Source organism: Carassius gibelio, chromosome B5 (assembly GCF_023724105.1).
Source record: "Carassius gibelio isolate Cgi1373 ecotype wild population from Czech Republic chromosome B5, carGib1.2-hapl.c, whole genome shotgun sequence".
Classification (NCBI taxonomy): Eukaryota; Metazoa; Chordata; class Actinopteri; order Cypriniformes; family Cyprinidae; genus Carassius; species Carassius gibelio.
The window spans coordinates 36,474,127-36,491,192 of NC_068400.1; the positions used below are offsets into that span (position 1 = coordinate 36,474,127).

At 36.6% G+C, this 17,066-nt stretch overlaps 1 protein-coding gene across 6 annotated transcripts in view; it reads left to right on the forward strand.

The window, feature by feature from the left end:
* The first annotated feature begins 786 nt into the window (after window positions 1-786).
* LOC127958016 (protein phosphatase 3 catalytic subunit alpha-like) overlaps window positions 787-17,066 on the forward strand; it is a 39,199-nt gene continuing 22,919 nt past the window's right edge. For 2 of the 6 annotated variants that reach the window (XM_052556795.1, XM_052556798.1), the window contains exons 1-3: window positions 832-1,619; window positions 12,074-12,271; window positions 16,022-16,146. In XM_052556795.1, the coding sequence (XP_052412755.1) occupies window positions 1,565-1,619; window positions 12,074-12,271; window positions 16,022-16,146 (378 nt within the window). In that variant the 5' untranslated portion in view covers window positions 832-1,564. Of the gene's footprint in view, window positions 1,620-12,073; window positions 12,272-16,021; window positions 16,147-17,066 lie in introns of all 6 variants that reach the window. The other 4 variants (XM_052556797.1, XM_052556799.1, XM_052556796.1 and 1 more) reach the window with 3 other exon arrangements.

Consider the following 17,066-nt stretch of genomic DNA (forward strand, 5'->3'; position numbering starts at 1 on the left):
CAGTATATATGGGTAAAATTTAATGCCGAAAAAGGTGAAAAGCATGCCAGGTTGCTGATTTTATAATTCACAGCTTTAACACTGAAAATAAATCCTTAAAAATATTATGAGGAAGATATTTAGTTGTTGACAGCATACAAATTTAACACTTTACTTTTGTTTGTTTTTTTGTGGAAGCATGGCAAAAAAAGAGAAAAAAATATTAGGATTAATAATTATTGATTTTAACCAGTTTTAAGAGTTACTTTTATTGTAAAACAAAATTGTTAAACATACAAAATGTCTTAATTGCACTTTACCTTTAACAGCCCAGAAAATAAATTGTATAACAAATAAATACAAATACAAATGTATAATAATAAATTTAATCATTTCAGCACCCCTTGCTTCCCCATGTGTGTCCCAACCCCAGTTTCGAAAAACAGTGATTACCACAGAAACCACTTTAAATGACATTTTGACCCCAAGGAAAAGATCCAAACTCCTGCAAATGCTCATACAGTTTGTTACCCATTAATGCTATGAAGAGGGCAGCACATAAACTGACAGTCAAAATGAACAGTGATGCTATTATACAGTTTCCCTTAAACATCTTGACAAAGATGTCCCCTAAAACTTTCTCCTTTGTGGCAAGAGACCTACAGTGTGGTTTTAAAAGATAAACGTCACACTTTTCAATGGACTGCTTTCGCCTTGTAGTTTTTCTGCTTTCTTTTTCAGTGATGCCCATCCAAGCCGAGGGACCCCCAGCACGACCCATTTAACCATCTACATCGCACGTGTCATTTTACGTGCCACGTCACGCCTACGCCAGCGCGTCGAGGGCTCAGCTCCGCCATATTGCAGGAAATCCTTCTGAGGTTTAGAGATTAGCGTTTAATCTGAGGAGCTGGGAACGAGAGTGTGATTGGAAGTTACTGCTAGCCATATGGTTAGCTCGAGTGGGCGGGTAGGTCGCGCAATCGCTGTTCTCACACGACAGGACATATGTTTATTAAGACAAATCGCCGTGGTTCGGCACGTTATTATTATGCCGAACTCTCTTATGAGAGTCTAGCTAAACTGGCGAGTTGACGTTCTGACTCTGCAAAGTGGAAAATCGGATTAACGTTCAAGATTGCGCACCAAACCCTAATCATCTTGTGTCGCTGGCTCCAGTTGCTACGAGCCCAAGGTATCTGATAGAGAAAAACGGATAGCTAGATAGATAACGTAACGTTAGGTCAATGTCGGCAGGAAAACACAGATACCAGACTCGATTCTACTAACGTTAGTTTATCAGCGACGATCGGTGTTAGCGAGGGCAAGCGTTCGAGTCCGTGTGTGTGCTGGCGATGTTATTATGCTGCCCTGTGACCCGTGTACCCAGCTGTTGTTCAGTGTTGACTAAATTAGCTGTGTTAGTGCGTTAAACCTGCCCGCTGGTCTGAATTTGAACAGTTCTCGGACCCTTTGGAGTCACTGGCCGCTTTGCGATCTCTCCTTCCTCGGACTGGCAGCAGCAAACAAGCAGGGAATCTTTGCTCATTTGCTGGCTAATAAACCTTGACTGAACGGTGAGAAGATGTCGACTAAAGAGCCAAAAGAAAAGCTGTCGACCACCGAACGAATTATTAAAAGTAAGTTCATTTCAGTTTGAGTATTTAGTGTCTAGACTGGTAATTACAGTGGATTCTAAAGGATTCGCACTCTGGTGTTTTGGTCAATCATTTGATTCATCTGAATCATTTCTTGAGAGCCTGACGGATGGATGTTCCATGTTTTGTTGATTGATTGATTGATTTGATTGATTGATTGATTGCCTGCACTGTGTAATTCGTGATAGCGACTTGTGGATCGTCAATTCCAACTTTTCAAACCGCTTTATTTTTAACTGTGCCACTAAATTGAATTAGAATTAAATTGAATCTCGGCACGAGTCCTTTTGAATTAACATTAAATGATCCTGTTGCACCCATTGCAACTAAATGTAGGACATCCTCATTTATTATAAATACTAATATAGAATTTTACAATACAGGCGATTGCATTTCAACTATTAATTAGTCAAATTGCTCATTAAATAATTTGGCATTTACAGCAGCTCAAACCTGTCTGGGTAAAGCTGTGGTTGTTTTGGAGCTCAGCCATGTCTTTAACTGTGAAGGTGGGAGTCACCCTTGATTCTGGCTCATACATGTAAAATACAATTTTTCTTTCTACACACCTGGTGTATGAGGTCAAAATCATTAATTATTATTATTTTTTTTAAGTCTTATCTTTTTTTTTTTTTGTCTCCGGTATAAAGCAAACTTGATTTCAAAATCCAGCAATGTGCTTCTGTCAGCCAGTCTCTGCAGGGGCTTTTCGTTACTTGTGGTATAAATAATATGGAGTAAATTGAAACACATGCTTCACATTACCTGTTTGGATCAGTTTTGAGAACTTTCCTAGAGGAAACCACGAGAATTAGCATGCAGTAGTAGCCTCCTCTATGTCTTAGCATCAGCTAATGCTTTACAGGCAATAAACCTTAGTCAGTTCTTTTAATATGAATATTTATACAATTTTCATTTAATATATGTAATCTACTTAGTATATTCATTATAATATAATCAGTATGCGTCGAGTCTGTGCAATACTGTGTAATGAAACTTTTTTTTCAGAAATTTTTCAGGATTTTTACTTTTTTGGAAAGAGGCATTTTCAGTTTTGCATCAGCTGAATAATCAACAGTGAGGTTACTTCACAGCCTGTTGAATAGACTTTACACCTGTCACTTACAATTTGGTTGTCATTTTTGTGAAAAATCAAATCCTTCTAACTTCGGTTATGACGTTAGCTAGACTGAAACTCTACTGAACACTTTTTAATTCGAAACAGATTTCAGACAGTGTTTTAGATTCATACGTGATTACATAAGTTTCTTGCTTTCTGGAAACTAGCGTAATGGGAAACAAAAGTGTTTTGCCTTTTAAGAATAATGATCTAAATAAGAATCACTGTGTTCATGCTTCATCATGACCAGGTAACCAGTTTACCCAATAAGGTCAAACCAGGTAAACCTAGTCAAATCACATTTCATCAGAAATGTAAAATCAGTATTTCTGTGGCCATATGAGTCATTGATCACCAGATTTTACACAAAAATAGTGTCACAGAAGCTGATTTTCTGTACTCTGTTATTACTTTGGGTTTGAAAATATTATTTTGTTGGGTTGAGAAGCAAGAAAAAATGTAGACGCTAATAGCACATTAGTCGATCGACACACAAACCAATTTGCCTTTCAAATATCCAGGTATTGAGTGAACACTTGTAGCATGCCTTGTGTCTAGTTGTATGCAGGGCTGGAAAAGCCCAGAGTCTGCATGGCACGAAATGTCATCCTGAAGGCAGAACCTGTCCTTAGTAACACTGAAATGCAAAGTGTTTGGTTCAGAACTGTGCCGCATGCAAATGTTTCAACTTGGATTGTCTGTTTTAGACTCTATGAGCTGTGAAAAAGGATGTTTTTTTTTTCATTTAATTAAGGTTTAAAGCATCCCAAAGAATTCTGTAGCGTGAGTGTGTTGAGGTTTCTCCATTCTCTCTTTCTGAACTTTAGGGTCAGGATCTTATTTGCAGAAGGAGGAGTCCCTAAATAAACAGACTCTGGACCTGGAATCCCTGGCTAATAAAGGCTTTGCCTAATCTGTTCTCAGTGCTCGTACCCAGCTTACTGTCACTATTCCCAGCATGTGTTGTGGACCCAGGGCTGCTTACTGTTTATTTATACTCCTCAGCAGTCAGAGTATAGATCATGTTCGTTTATGCCCTTATAACCGTGAGCTTATATTGTACAAATCCTTAACTCCGGTCAGGTGGAGTCGGCTGCTCTTGCCCCTCCACATATTTTATTTTAGTGTGGAGAAGTGCGGCCAAATGAACTCTTCTGCAGGAGCTAAAAATGGTTCTTGACTGTAAGTCTGCTGCGTTCTGCTAAGATCAACCCTGTTCAGTCATGCGTCATGATATCACATCTTTTTTTAACTGTCAGAGCTCACTCCTGAGGATATCATAATGACTGAAATGTCTGGGTTATGTCTTCATGCCAAAAGCAGGAGTGTTAGATTGTCTTCAGTCATCATTTCTTCTCAAATAACATTTGAGATCTCAATTTACAATTATAACTTTTTGTATGATTTTTTTGGCTCAGTGGTTGCAGGAAAAAAACTTTCACTTCTATGCTATTCTATTTTCATTCAGGGTTTTTTTCAACTTTGGGGTTTTAATTTAACATAAGATATAAAAATGAAATGTTTAAGTATTTTTGAGTTATATACTAAATGTATTCATATTGTGTTACATGTGGACATCTAACTGATGATATGAATAATTTTACTTTATTGTATTTATTTAAATGTATTTTTAATTATATACTCAAGAGTTTAGCTTCAGAGCTAGCTTCATGCACCAGGCCACAGGTGTCAGAAAACAGGTGAAATCTGTGATTTCCATGATTAGTTAATGAAAAAACAGCAGCTGCTCAGAACTCAATTTAACAAAAGGCAAAAAAAAAAAAAAAAATCTAATTAGATTGTCTTTAAAAAAGATGCCATGGTTTAATTTTTATATGTCTCATATGTTTCACTGTTTCAGTCTTGTACAGATACACAGATGATTGTCCTTGGGTTATAGTGGCTTGATTTGAATCCCTAATGGTTGAGGGCTCAGACATAATTTACTCCGGCATTCTGGGCACATTTAATAGAACCGCCAGATTAACGGGAACATTGTCCAAACTCCGAATGCGTTGCAGATGTCTTTAGTTACATGTCCCTCAGCATCAGCAATCAAGCCATAGTTTTAAAACCCACTTTCCATAAAATTAAGATCAACCCTGACTTCCTTTGAAACATATGGGCTCTCACTGGCTATCGATCAAGCAGACATTCAGAGCCGGAGGCTGAGCAGCCAAAACACACCATGGCGGATGCATGCAAATGAGGTCGCTGTGGAAGCAGCAGTGTCAACCCTAGCTTTTGTGATAGACTTGGGGGGAAAAGACTGTGCCAGGGGCTTTTGCTGTTCACACGGCTTCCTGTTTTCTTCATGGCATTTGAGAACTTCAGACACACTTCTCACTTCATTCAATAATGAGCTCTTCAGAGGATATGGAGACTGAAAAGACGGATATTGGCATGCCATTCTCTAGATAAATCTATGATCTTTAAAGGGGTGGTTGATTGCGATTTCACTTTTAGTGTTAGTGTATAATGTTGCTGTTTGAGCATAAACAATATCTGCAAAGTTGCAGCACTGAAAGTTGAATGCAAATGGAGATATCTTTTAAAATTCTGGCAGTTTAATGCCTACAAAAACGGCTGGTAAAAGACTACAGCAAGCTTCTTCCCAGGTCCGTTACGTCACAAACTTTGCCCCCAGGAACACACAACAAAGGGAGCAAGGCCATGTTGTGCTGCTTTAGAGAAGAAGAGAAAACTAGAGGTGCACATAAAAATCTGTTCATATGAATCACGATTCTGTCTTCTAACAATTCTAATGGATTCACAAATTTCGTTCTTAATACTGTTCATGCGTTGCCTTACGCTCTCTCTCTTTCTCTCTCTCTCTCGCTCTCTCTCTCATTCAGATCGTAAATTTTTTTTTTCCGATTAATAGTTGTTGTTTTTTAAAATGAAGTAAATTCTATATAAATTCTCAAAAGACATGAATTGATGTTTTCCGATACTTAGTTCAGCAAATATTTAAAAGATCTGTTTGAAGGGTTACTCCACCCCAAAATTTTGTCATTAATCACTTACCCCCATGTCGTTCTAAACATGTTAAAGCTTTGTTCGTCTTTGGAACACAATTTAAGATATTTTTGAGGAAAACCAGTAGGCTACTGTCCCATGGAGTGCCAAATAAGATGTCAAAATGGCGCTATGCTGATTTGTTTCATTGTTTAATTTGACAGAACTACCGTCATATCACATACACAGCAGCTGCAAGTTACTCATGGCAAACCGTCCAAATAAGTTTAAATGTGAAGAAACTAGGGGTGTAACGGTACGTGTATTCGTACTGGAACGTTTGGCACAGGGCTTTCGGTACGGTGCACGTGTGTACCGAATGCAATATTTTGTGCACGGAACAAAGGTACATTTTCGTGTTTCCAAACGAACATATTAAGTGGCGGAAGTCTCTGCGTTCAGCGCAAATCCTGCCCTGCAGCTGATTCTAAGGCCAGTGACAGTGGCTGCGTGGCGTTTCTGCTGCGTGTCAGTTGCGTGACGGCTACTTCGCGTTGTCTGTGTCTTTACACACCAGAATCGTGCCTGATGTGGCGATGGTGCGCTGCTGCTACTGTAGGTGACATAGAGGGAGACTGCCGACAGACCAGGATCTTGTCTTCATGACAACAATATCTATACTTCATGTTGAGCATAAATATAAAGCCTACTGATAAAGGACACCGTCAACAGTATTGATGGCAAAATAGACTATGTTTGACAGGTGCAATATGCCAGTGTGTCACCGGCCTAAGGTTTTCAAAAGGCATCACGCGAGTGTGAACATCACTACAACTAGGAAAAAAAAGATTGTAAATCAAACGCAGCTCCCGTCGGCATTTAAACAGACCTTTGCTCTTAATTCCAATGGGGCCAACGCAATAACGAAATCTGAGCAGGTCTAAAAACTTAAACTGTTGTTGCTTCAACTTTACACTTTGGAAAAGTTATATATTTTTAAAATATGAACAGGCCTACAAGCTGGGATTGGTAATGCTGCACTGTAATCATATTTATTTATATTTTTCATTATTTTATAATATGATATTGGTTTGAGACTGAGAGTATTTTATTTAGTGGAGAACTTTCCAGCAGTATTTTATTTCTTATTCTTTTTAAATTTTATATACATTTTATTAAAACGTATTTAAATTGTAAACAAATTGTAAAAAAAAGTTTATAGTAATGAACAACCTGCAGTTTAATGTTTCCACTTCTTTCCCTTACTGTACCGAAAATAAACCGAACCGTGACTTTAAAACTGAGGTACGTACCGAACCATGATTTTTGCGTACCTTTACACCCCTAGAAGAAACTGTCAAAAATATATTGCTATTTAGCAGTCTTAAGACTCAATGTGACAACAGTGCCACTACTACTGATAAATATTAAAGGGGGGGTGAAATGCTCGTTTTCACTCCAATATCCTGTTAAATTAGTACCTATAGAGTAGTACTGCATCCTTCATAACTCCAAAAAGTCTTTAGTTTTATTATATTCATAAGAGAAATATAGTCTGTACCGATTTTTCCCGGAAAAACACGACTGGCTGGAGGCGTGGCGTGTGGGCGGAGCTAAAGAATCATGAGCGCCAGTAGGCTTTTGTGTTGAGAGCGTTTGGAAGCTGTGACATTACCGTGAGGAAAAAAACATCCAAAACAAACCATGGCTAACAGTCAGATTCAGCGTATATTTATGATCCAGAGGCTGAAATTTAACAAGAACAGCATCAGCAACAGCGTCTCTATGTGGTATGTATTGAAACTTTATATATTTGCTTAGCGGTTTTGGAAAATGACTAAGTTCCACTTTGTCGTCTTTTTTTTTTTTTTTATTAAGCTGTACATGTGGAAAGTGCAGTTTGATGACAACATCGCATGTTGTTTACTTGACGCCGATAGCCAAGTTAACAACACAGAGATATTTGAAGCAGTTTTACTCACCGCCTGCGATTCCAACACACGATCGTGACCCTTTTTCGTTGGGACTGCATTATCCTTAAGAAATAAACGATATGCGAATCCGGCATCAAACTGGGCCTTGTTTGTAAAACAAGCATCTTCGAAATGCAGGGGAACAAACACAAACACTTGCACAACTCCGTTGATGCTCTGTAAAAATAAACTCCATCCACTGGTCCCTTAATGCTGTTTCTCTTTAGGTAATCTGTGCAGGGTTGTCTTGACCTGGCAACCAAAAACACTGCTATACGGGAGCGTGTGCTCTTCCGGCAGAAGTGCTCTTAGGACCCATATAAGGAAATTCCGCTCCATCTAACGTCACACAGAGCCATACTCGAAAAAAACTTTCCAAAACTTGTGACAAACCGGAACAAAAATACTCTTTCAAACGTACAACTTAATTTTTGAAACTTTGTCCATGTTTAGCATGGGAATCCAACTCTTTAACAGTGTAAAAAAAACTCAGTATGCATGAAATAGCATTTCACCCCCATAAAATTCTTTATTTTTAAAGGAACAATACAATTTTTCGTTTTAATTTTAACTGTCGTTCAGCACTTTGTTTTCCAAAATATAAAAGGGTTTTTCATTCCATTAGGATGAATTAAATAGTTTTATGCCTTCATCTGATTACCAGAAAAATTAAGGACATTTTATGACACCATTATTGTTTAAAAAAAGGATTAAAAAGAAAAAAGGTAATTTAATTGTTCTTTTTATAAATTCACCATTTGTAAACTGATGTTTACGGTTTATTTTTTACAAATCTCAATAGCATTTATATAAAAACTATATTCACTAAATATATATATATATATTATATATATATATATATATATATATATATATATATATATATATATATATAATCAAGAATAGAATTTAATTGAGAGCTTGTGAATCTAAATTGAATCGAATAGGGACATCTGAATCAAGAAGATTTATACTGTGAATGTGTATGGTTGCTGTGCTTTATTAAAGCTTTAATCAGAATAAAACCTTGTATTAAAAGCTAACAGAAGCAGTAGCATTTACAAACAACAGCATATCTAAAAGTATGAGACCACAGTAAACAAATATACCATTAAGAGCTGTGCTTGCACATGTTCCGTGCGATCCTCTTCATTAATATTCTCTGCTTCTCAATCTGGCTCTAATTGATAAACAATGACGTCCTCTATATTGCTTACAATACAGCCTGAGCACATTCTGAGTTTGAGAGGCGGATGTCCAGACACGCTGTAGAGGCGGTTTAGCAAATCACAACACACTGAGCCAGCTGTATTGCATATATCTGAGGGATGGGCTTCATAATAACAGGAAATAATCAAGTCGTAAGTCAGAGAAGGGACAGATCGGTGTGAAAAAAAGGTAAATTATGTGTACAATAATGCATTTTTATAAAAACAAAGCATGAACACATATTAGACTGCAACCCATAAACACAATCAACTCTAGAAAAAAGTCAACCACCCCTTTAAAGGGTTAGTTAACCCCAAAATTAAAATTAGCCTGTTTTACTCACCTTCGAGCCATCCTAGGGTGTATAAGCCTTTCTTCTTTCAGACGAATCGAAGTTATATTAAAAATAACACTATTCCAAGGGTTATTATTGCAGGGGGTGGGTGTTTCTCTTTAACAGTCCAAAACATGTCAAATAAAGAGTGCACATCCATAATAAAACATACCTCACACGGCTGTGGGGCATGTATAAAGACCTCCTGTATCGATTCCATGCATTTTTGTAAGAAAAATATCCATATTTCAAACATAATAAACACTTTTCTGCTGACTGTTGTATGCGGAACAGTTCCGGTAAATTTGGTGGTGTAAGATTACCTGGCAGTTCAGCACAGGTGAGGGATTATTGCGCAACATCTCTGGATCCTTTCACATCTGTGAAGATTAAACCTGAAAGCTGAATCAATACAGTCCTCATGGTGCCATAACTTTTATTATTAGCCCCAGCAGCAGCAAATGTCATGATGCTCCAGAGAGCAGCACAAACTAATAAAGATACAAGTCTGTGACCATATTTTCTTTTCTTTTTAAAAGTGCATCCTCAGGAGCGAACCAACTGCTCCCCGGGCATCGCAGCATAAGTGTGTGTGTGTATGTATGTATGTATGTATGTATGTATGTATGTATGTATGTATGTATATATGTATATATGTATATATATATATATATATATATATATATATATATATATATATATATATATATATATATATATATATATATATATATATATATATATATATATATATTATAAAACACATAATACATTTGAACATACACACACATATTATGTAAACAAACTTTTATTTTAGATGCGATTAATCACAGTTAATCGTTTGACAGCATTAGGGTTTCAACAAAAATATTAAGCAGCACAACAGTTTTCAACATTGATGATGAAACATTTTTGTACTACAAGGATTTCTGAAGGATCGTGTAACACTAAAGACTGAATGCTGAAATTTTTACTTTGACATCACAGAAATAAATTACCTTTCACAATATATAAAAAATAGAAAAAAGGTATTTTAAATTGTAATTAATTAATTACTGTTTTACTGTGTTTTTACCCAATTAATGTAAACTCTGTGAGCCTAAGAGACTTTCAGAAACATAAAACTAATCGTTCTGAACCCAAACTTTTGAAATGTATGTCTGTTTGTCTATTTATGACGTTTTATTCCTTAGTAGGGTTGGGAATCGTTAGAAATTTTCCGGTTCCGATTCCACCTAACGGTTCCGGTTCTTATTTCGGTTCCATTAAAATCATTAAACAATTATTAAGAAATAGTGGTAAGGAAAAATGCACAATACTCAACTACTCAATGCTCAATACTGTCAATACTTTTACTTACTGTCAACTTAAATTAAAGGTTGGTAATGTCAAAATGCAACATATATTACAGTGTAAAGATCTTCATAAGTAGGGTGGGATATTTTTTTGACATTTTCTGGTTTCATTTAAATGAACTATGTTTTTTACTATTTTACCTTCACTGAATGTAGCATTGCTGGAAGGTAGTAGGTAATGTTTAGTAATGCTAGTCCATCAATCAGCATGTGTTTCAAAGTTGTTGTTTTTTACAATATCAATAACGTTTTGCTTTTCAAGCAGGAATAAGCTCCTAAATAGTCCCTTGAGGGCTGAGACACTTGTTAATTTCCCTTAATTAATGAAATATAAACGGTTAAATATTATAAACATGTATACACACTCTCCATAAAGTCCCTATTTTACAAATAATAATGCAGTCAGGAGATGCTGTGATGCCATGAGTGGTTTCCACATTTTTAAACATTTAAAATGCATTAAAATAAATATTTCCTATCACTTTGTTTACCAGTCTTGGAATGACCTGTACAATAAATAATCTAACCCTCATACTTTCATAACAATAGCAGTCTATTTATTTAGTGGTCCAAGTTGAAGCCAGTATGTATATGAATGACAATATGGGACAAATATAATGTAATTTAGTGGCGGCAGGTGCAGCCCGCTGCTGTTAGATGTACAGTCAGGCCGGTGACACACTGACTGCGTTGTGTTTCTGCTGCGTGGCGCCTGCTTCGCGTTTTCTGTGTCTTTACACACCAGAATCGTGCCTGGCGCGCTGCTGCTACTGTGGGTGACATAGAGGGAGACCGCCGACAGACCAGGCTCTTGTCTTCATGACAAAAATATAAATATATATACGCGTTTTCCGCGTGGCTCGAGCGTGGCTGAGACTCGCGTCTCATGCAGGCAGTCTGCAAGCTCTAACCTGTTAACATGGGAGCCGAATTCCAAACGGACACACCACGCAGCTGAGACGCTTGCGCCACGCATCCAGTGTATCGCCGGCCTCAGACAAAACGATGTGCAGTTATCAAAGGCACGAGTGTACATACAGTCGTGAGAAACAATGTGTTCGGCAATTAAAGACGCGACAGCGCAACGAGTCTGTGGAATGTGCGTTATTGGAATCAATGTGCTCAGTAATTAAAGAGGCAGAGAGGTGTGTCTGTCATTCACTTCGTGACATTCTTTACGGGAAACGCCGAATATTCAGAACAGCGGCACATGGCTGCTCACAGCGCTTGGTCACGTGTTGCACAAGAACCATTTTTAGAACCGAAACTTAGAAAATGCTCACGGTTCCGGTTCTTTTCGGTTCCCATCCCTATTCCTTAGCTATTTTCAAATTGCTTTTTATCGCTCTTAGTGTGCATGAACCACTTAGTATCTCCTTTTTTTTACACTATGACTGAAGCTTGTATCCATACTTGAAGCTGCCTTGTTGATGTTGTTAAAGTTGTGCGAATTGTCAGCTGATATTTTACTCTTGTTGCACCTACAGCAGTGCCACTGCCCCCTCACCAGCGGCTGACAGTGAAGGACCTATATGTGGATGGTAAACCCAATGCTGAGATACTGAAGAACCATTTGATCAAAGAGGGACGTGTGGAGGAGGACGCTGCTCTGCGCGTCATAAATGATGGTGCCAACATCCTAAGGCAGGAGAAGTGCATGCTAGAGGTGGAGGCACCAATCACTGGTAAGAAAGCAAGAACGTATCTTTAGTAGGGCTTGAGGGAGATGACCATCTGTCTAGATTACAATGAACTTTGTACTGACTTGCGTTTTTGTTCTGCTGAGGCTTAATCTAGTTCCTAAGAAAAAATTGTGTTTTTCCTTAGGGAAACTTCATGCAACGTTTCAGATATTCATTATTACCCTTCATTGGCATCAGAGTGTGTACCTTTATCCAACAATAAAATAATAAATTGTAAAACGATTGGTTTGGTTGATAAGTAACTGTTCAAGTAGGCCCATATGCCATCTGTGAAAAGTTTTCATCAGGCCAAAAAAATTGGCATTGCTGTTGAGTTTTTTTGCTGATATTACCTGATTGGTGTTAAAAACTGTCACGGTGGAGAATCAGCTGTGGAAACTGACTCCTATGGAGATCTGTTGCAGTGCTGTTGGTTCATAATGACAGATACTGTCTGCAGATCAGTGGAACACAGAAAACAGTCACAGATTCTGCCGTAGAATGTGGAAAGTGATTCTTCAGTGAACACTAGGAGGGATGTGCAGGAACTAATCAACTAAATGTAGGGCTGCCTGAGTGACAAGTCGACTATTTGCTCTAAAGGAAGACTTTTTGTCTGGTTTTGAGTGCAACTGACTGTGATTGAATGATGCTGTCTACATTTAACTTTATTACATAAATTAGGTATACATGATACATGTATCTTTCTTTTGATTTTTAATTAATCAGTTGGTTTTGTATCAGACAGCTAATAATGGATATTGGGCTTGCACATTTCCCACATTTCTGAATATAAGTTACCTTTGTTATCAAAGTTAATTTAAAAAAATGAATAATTTATAAACACTGTTAAGTATTTTTAGCAAATCTCTTTTTTCATACTGTGAATAATTTTGTAAATTTATAAGGTCTAAATTCACTTGGAGCATTTAAAATGATTCATTTTAATTACATTTTTTTTAGTTAGTTTTTTAGTTATTTTTGTCTATTTATTAGCCATACAATTTGTAAAAATTTTGAGAGGCTGATTATACAAGCACACTAATAATGACAAAAAAAATCCTAGTTTATGATCTGGCTGACCTCAATAATTGGCTAGTTAAATGTTGGATGACTTGTCAACTATTTTGATCTGTCCCTAGTAGTGGTCGACTGATATATCGCAAAGGCCGATATATTGGCCGATATTTGGAATCGGCCGCTAAGTTTTCCTGCTTGGACGATGTGTTTGACGGCGCTGAGAGTGGCAGCTCCTGAGCGCACACAGTGCTCACACTCTTTCTCTTGTTTGTCATCGTCATTAACTGTTCTGTCTAACATGGATAGAAGTCTGTTTAATAGACAGATAGAATGGTTAATAAGGATGCACCGGTTGACCGGCCATTGAAGGCCAGTTCTCTGTAGTTTTAACCCAATTCAAAAACAAAAGCTATATGCTGATGTCTGTACCATCTATGTTTGTATTGAATGTACTGTAGGCTACTTACTGTGCAGTTACTGCTGTTAATTTCAGATGATTACAGTTATTGTTTTCAATAGTCAAAAGCAAGTTTGGCCTATTAAATACCAAATATCTGGTTTATGCACACTTTCCTTCTTTCTTGTTTGTTGCTTAAAAGATAAAAAAAAATCGGAAATCGGTATCGGAATCGGCCAGTTTGCTTGTAAAAAAATCGGTATCTGAATCAGTCATGAAAAATCATGATCGGTGCATCCCTAATGGTTAAACAAAGGAATTAATGTATACAGGAAGCATTACAATGAATTATTTTATATTAGGCCTATTAGTAATAAAAAGGCAAACATTATAATACTTCCTCGTTTGCCGTTAGTATTAAGCAAATATGCATTTATATAATTTTAACAAATCTTTGAATGACTAATGAACATTTAATTTCACAAACCATGCAAACTCAGTCGAATCTAGCTGTGAAATCTTGTGAAGTGTGCATTTTTATCCAGCATTATTACGTGTTCTCTGCCTGATGGTCAGTCCATGTGAATTTAATGCTTTAAACTTTGAACTCGTGACTTCAAATTATGCTGCACATGATGCATTTGCCCACTGTCATATTCATGTCTTTTTCACTGTGTGCTGTATGCAAAATGAGTGTTACCCTGGCCTGTTACAGTGTTTACTTGTTTTATATTATAATTTTATTAAATATTTATTTATTTGTGAAAAATACTGTCATCTAAAGTGTAAGCATGTTTCTTTTATACATTTTTTTAAAAAAAATACATTGTCAAATGATTTCAAATTTCTTAAATATTATTAATAACAATTAAAACAATTATATCGGCTTTACATTGGCTCTCGCCCCCCCCCCCCCCCCCCCCCCCCCAAGATATTGGCGTCGGCTTTCAAAAAACACATATCAATCGACCACTAATCCCCCTAGTCTCTCTAGTTTGTGAGAAAATACAGAATTGTCAATAAGTTATGCGTTTTGTTTCTTTTATTTGACAGAAAGATAGAATAAAGTGACAGAAAATCATATAATGGCCATTTACAGATTATACAGGATAGTCTGAGTAATCTTTATCTGAGTAAATTTAAATCCAACTGGTCCTTATCAGTGACCAACAGAGCTTTACATTTACATTTAGTCATTTTGCAGACGCTTTTATCCAAAGTGACTTACAATTGCTTGTTAAGCTTATTCAATTACTTGATGAAGATGTTGTGCTTCAAGGTTTAATTCCTGTGTGCGTCATGCTATGGTATTTTATGATGCAGATGAATTAGAGCTCATCTGTCCTCTATAGATATCGCTGCTTTTGAACATGAATTAATACAGTAGATGTCACAAACCCCTCTGGCTCTTGATACATTTTGTTTTATAAATGGAGCCAGCCTCTGTATTTTCAGATATAGTGTAGTTGTTGCTAAGTGACAGAGCAGTCATGTGGCCGTTGCTGGCTGGATGATGCAGGTAGAATGGATTTAAATGAAGTGTTTGGTCTCTGTACAGTCCAGCACTTCCCTATGGCATTTGTTTTATAATGTGATGTGATACAGAAAACCACTTTGCTTACAGCTGCCATTGATTTCAACATCAGGAATTTTTATTGTATATTTTATTAATATTTAAGAAATTTGAAATAATTTGACAATGGATAAGAAAATAAATATGTAAATTAAACATACTTATACTTTAGATTAAAGATTTAATACAACTATACTTAAAAAGGAAGTAAACATTGTAACCAACAGGGCACTCTGTATTCTGGGAAGTTTATGTGCATTGGGAATCATATCACATCTGGATTCAACAGATTGAGTTTGCAAGGTTTGTGAAATTAAATGTTCATTAGCCATTTAAAGAATTGTTTAAATTATATAAATGCATATTTGCTTAATGCTGTCGACAAAAGAGAAAGTATTATAATGTTTGCTTTTCTATATAAGAAATCGTTATAATACTTTTTGTATACATGAATTCCTTTAACCGTTCTATCTGATTATTAGACAGACTTCTATCCGTATTCGATAGAACTGTTAACAACAACAGCGGACAAGAGGGAGAATGTGAGAACTGTGTGCTCTGGCCTTTCTCAGCGCTGTTAGAATAAAAGTCTCGAACACATTGACCTAGCAGAAAAAGGTATTGGTCCATATTTGATAAAATGAGAAATATCGGCCGATATTTCGATCTTATGAATATATCGGTCGACCATTAGTGTTAAGTATCACTCACCAAATTTGATGTGCAATGTTAAGCTTTTATTTTGTTTCCCTTTCACCCCCAGTATGTGGTGATGTTCACGGACAGTTCTTCGACCTCATGAAGCTGTTTGAAGTTGGTGGTTCCCCCGACAATACGCGCTATCTCTTCCTGGGCGATTATGTAGACAGAGGATACTTCAGTATTGAGGTGAGTGGAAGTTCTTCAGATGAAGTGATCTAGAACAAGAGGCTAACACAGAATCTGCACCTGCAAAAATCTGGTTTACTGGACACCATAACGCTGGTTATTCACGGATTTTAATACATTTTTATAAATGTTTGGCTCATTTATAAATGTAGCCTGTAAAGCTGCATTTAAATAACATGTTTCAAGTGACCCAATTGTTTTTTTTTTTTTTTTACTATTTTGACTACATTTCCACATTTCGATTACAAACAAATGTAATTACAACATGATTAAAGTTACTTTTCTTTATCAACCCTCTAGTTAAAGAAAATTCTATTCCAAGTGCTGCACACATGAAGTTGTCAACATGATGTAAATGTTAAACAAATCACTTGTTAAATATCTTTGCAAAAGATGCAAAAACTACAACTACATATTGTACAAATTTGTCTTTTACATATTATGTGTTCAGAAATAATAAGAGGAAAATTATTTTAGACAATCTCAAGTGAAGGTAATTCAAATTGAAAATGACTGAAGGTATAACACCAGTATACTTTTATTAACCAGAAATGCTTTCAGCCATTCACCATGATGCAAACATGAGAGACATACAGTAGTAGTTCTTTACAGGTTTTTTTTATTCGATTGCGTTGCTTTTTCATCGTTTTCATGGGTAAACATGGATGTGTTTGACTGTTGCACTTGCGTCTCTAGCAGCGCCTCATGCATGAAACGGCATTCTAAAAACACTGTGCTCAAGTTAAAAGAAGTTCCCTCCCATCTTCTTGCATGTTTTACCTATTCCCCTGCCTGCATTGCATCTATGTCAAAAAAATGTGTGAATGACACCTAGCGCTTAATTTATTTTCCTTCACAGAGTGCGTCACATGTGAGCGATTTATCACGTGCGCCGACATTCTTTTCTCTTTACTGTTATC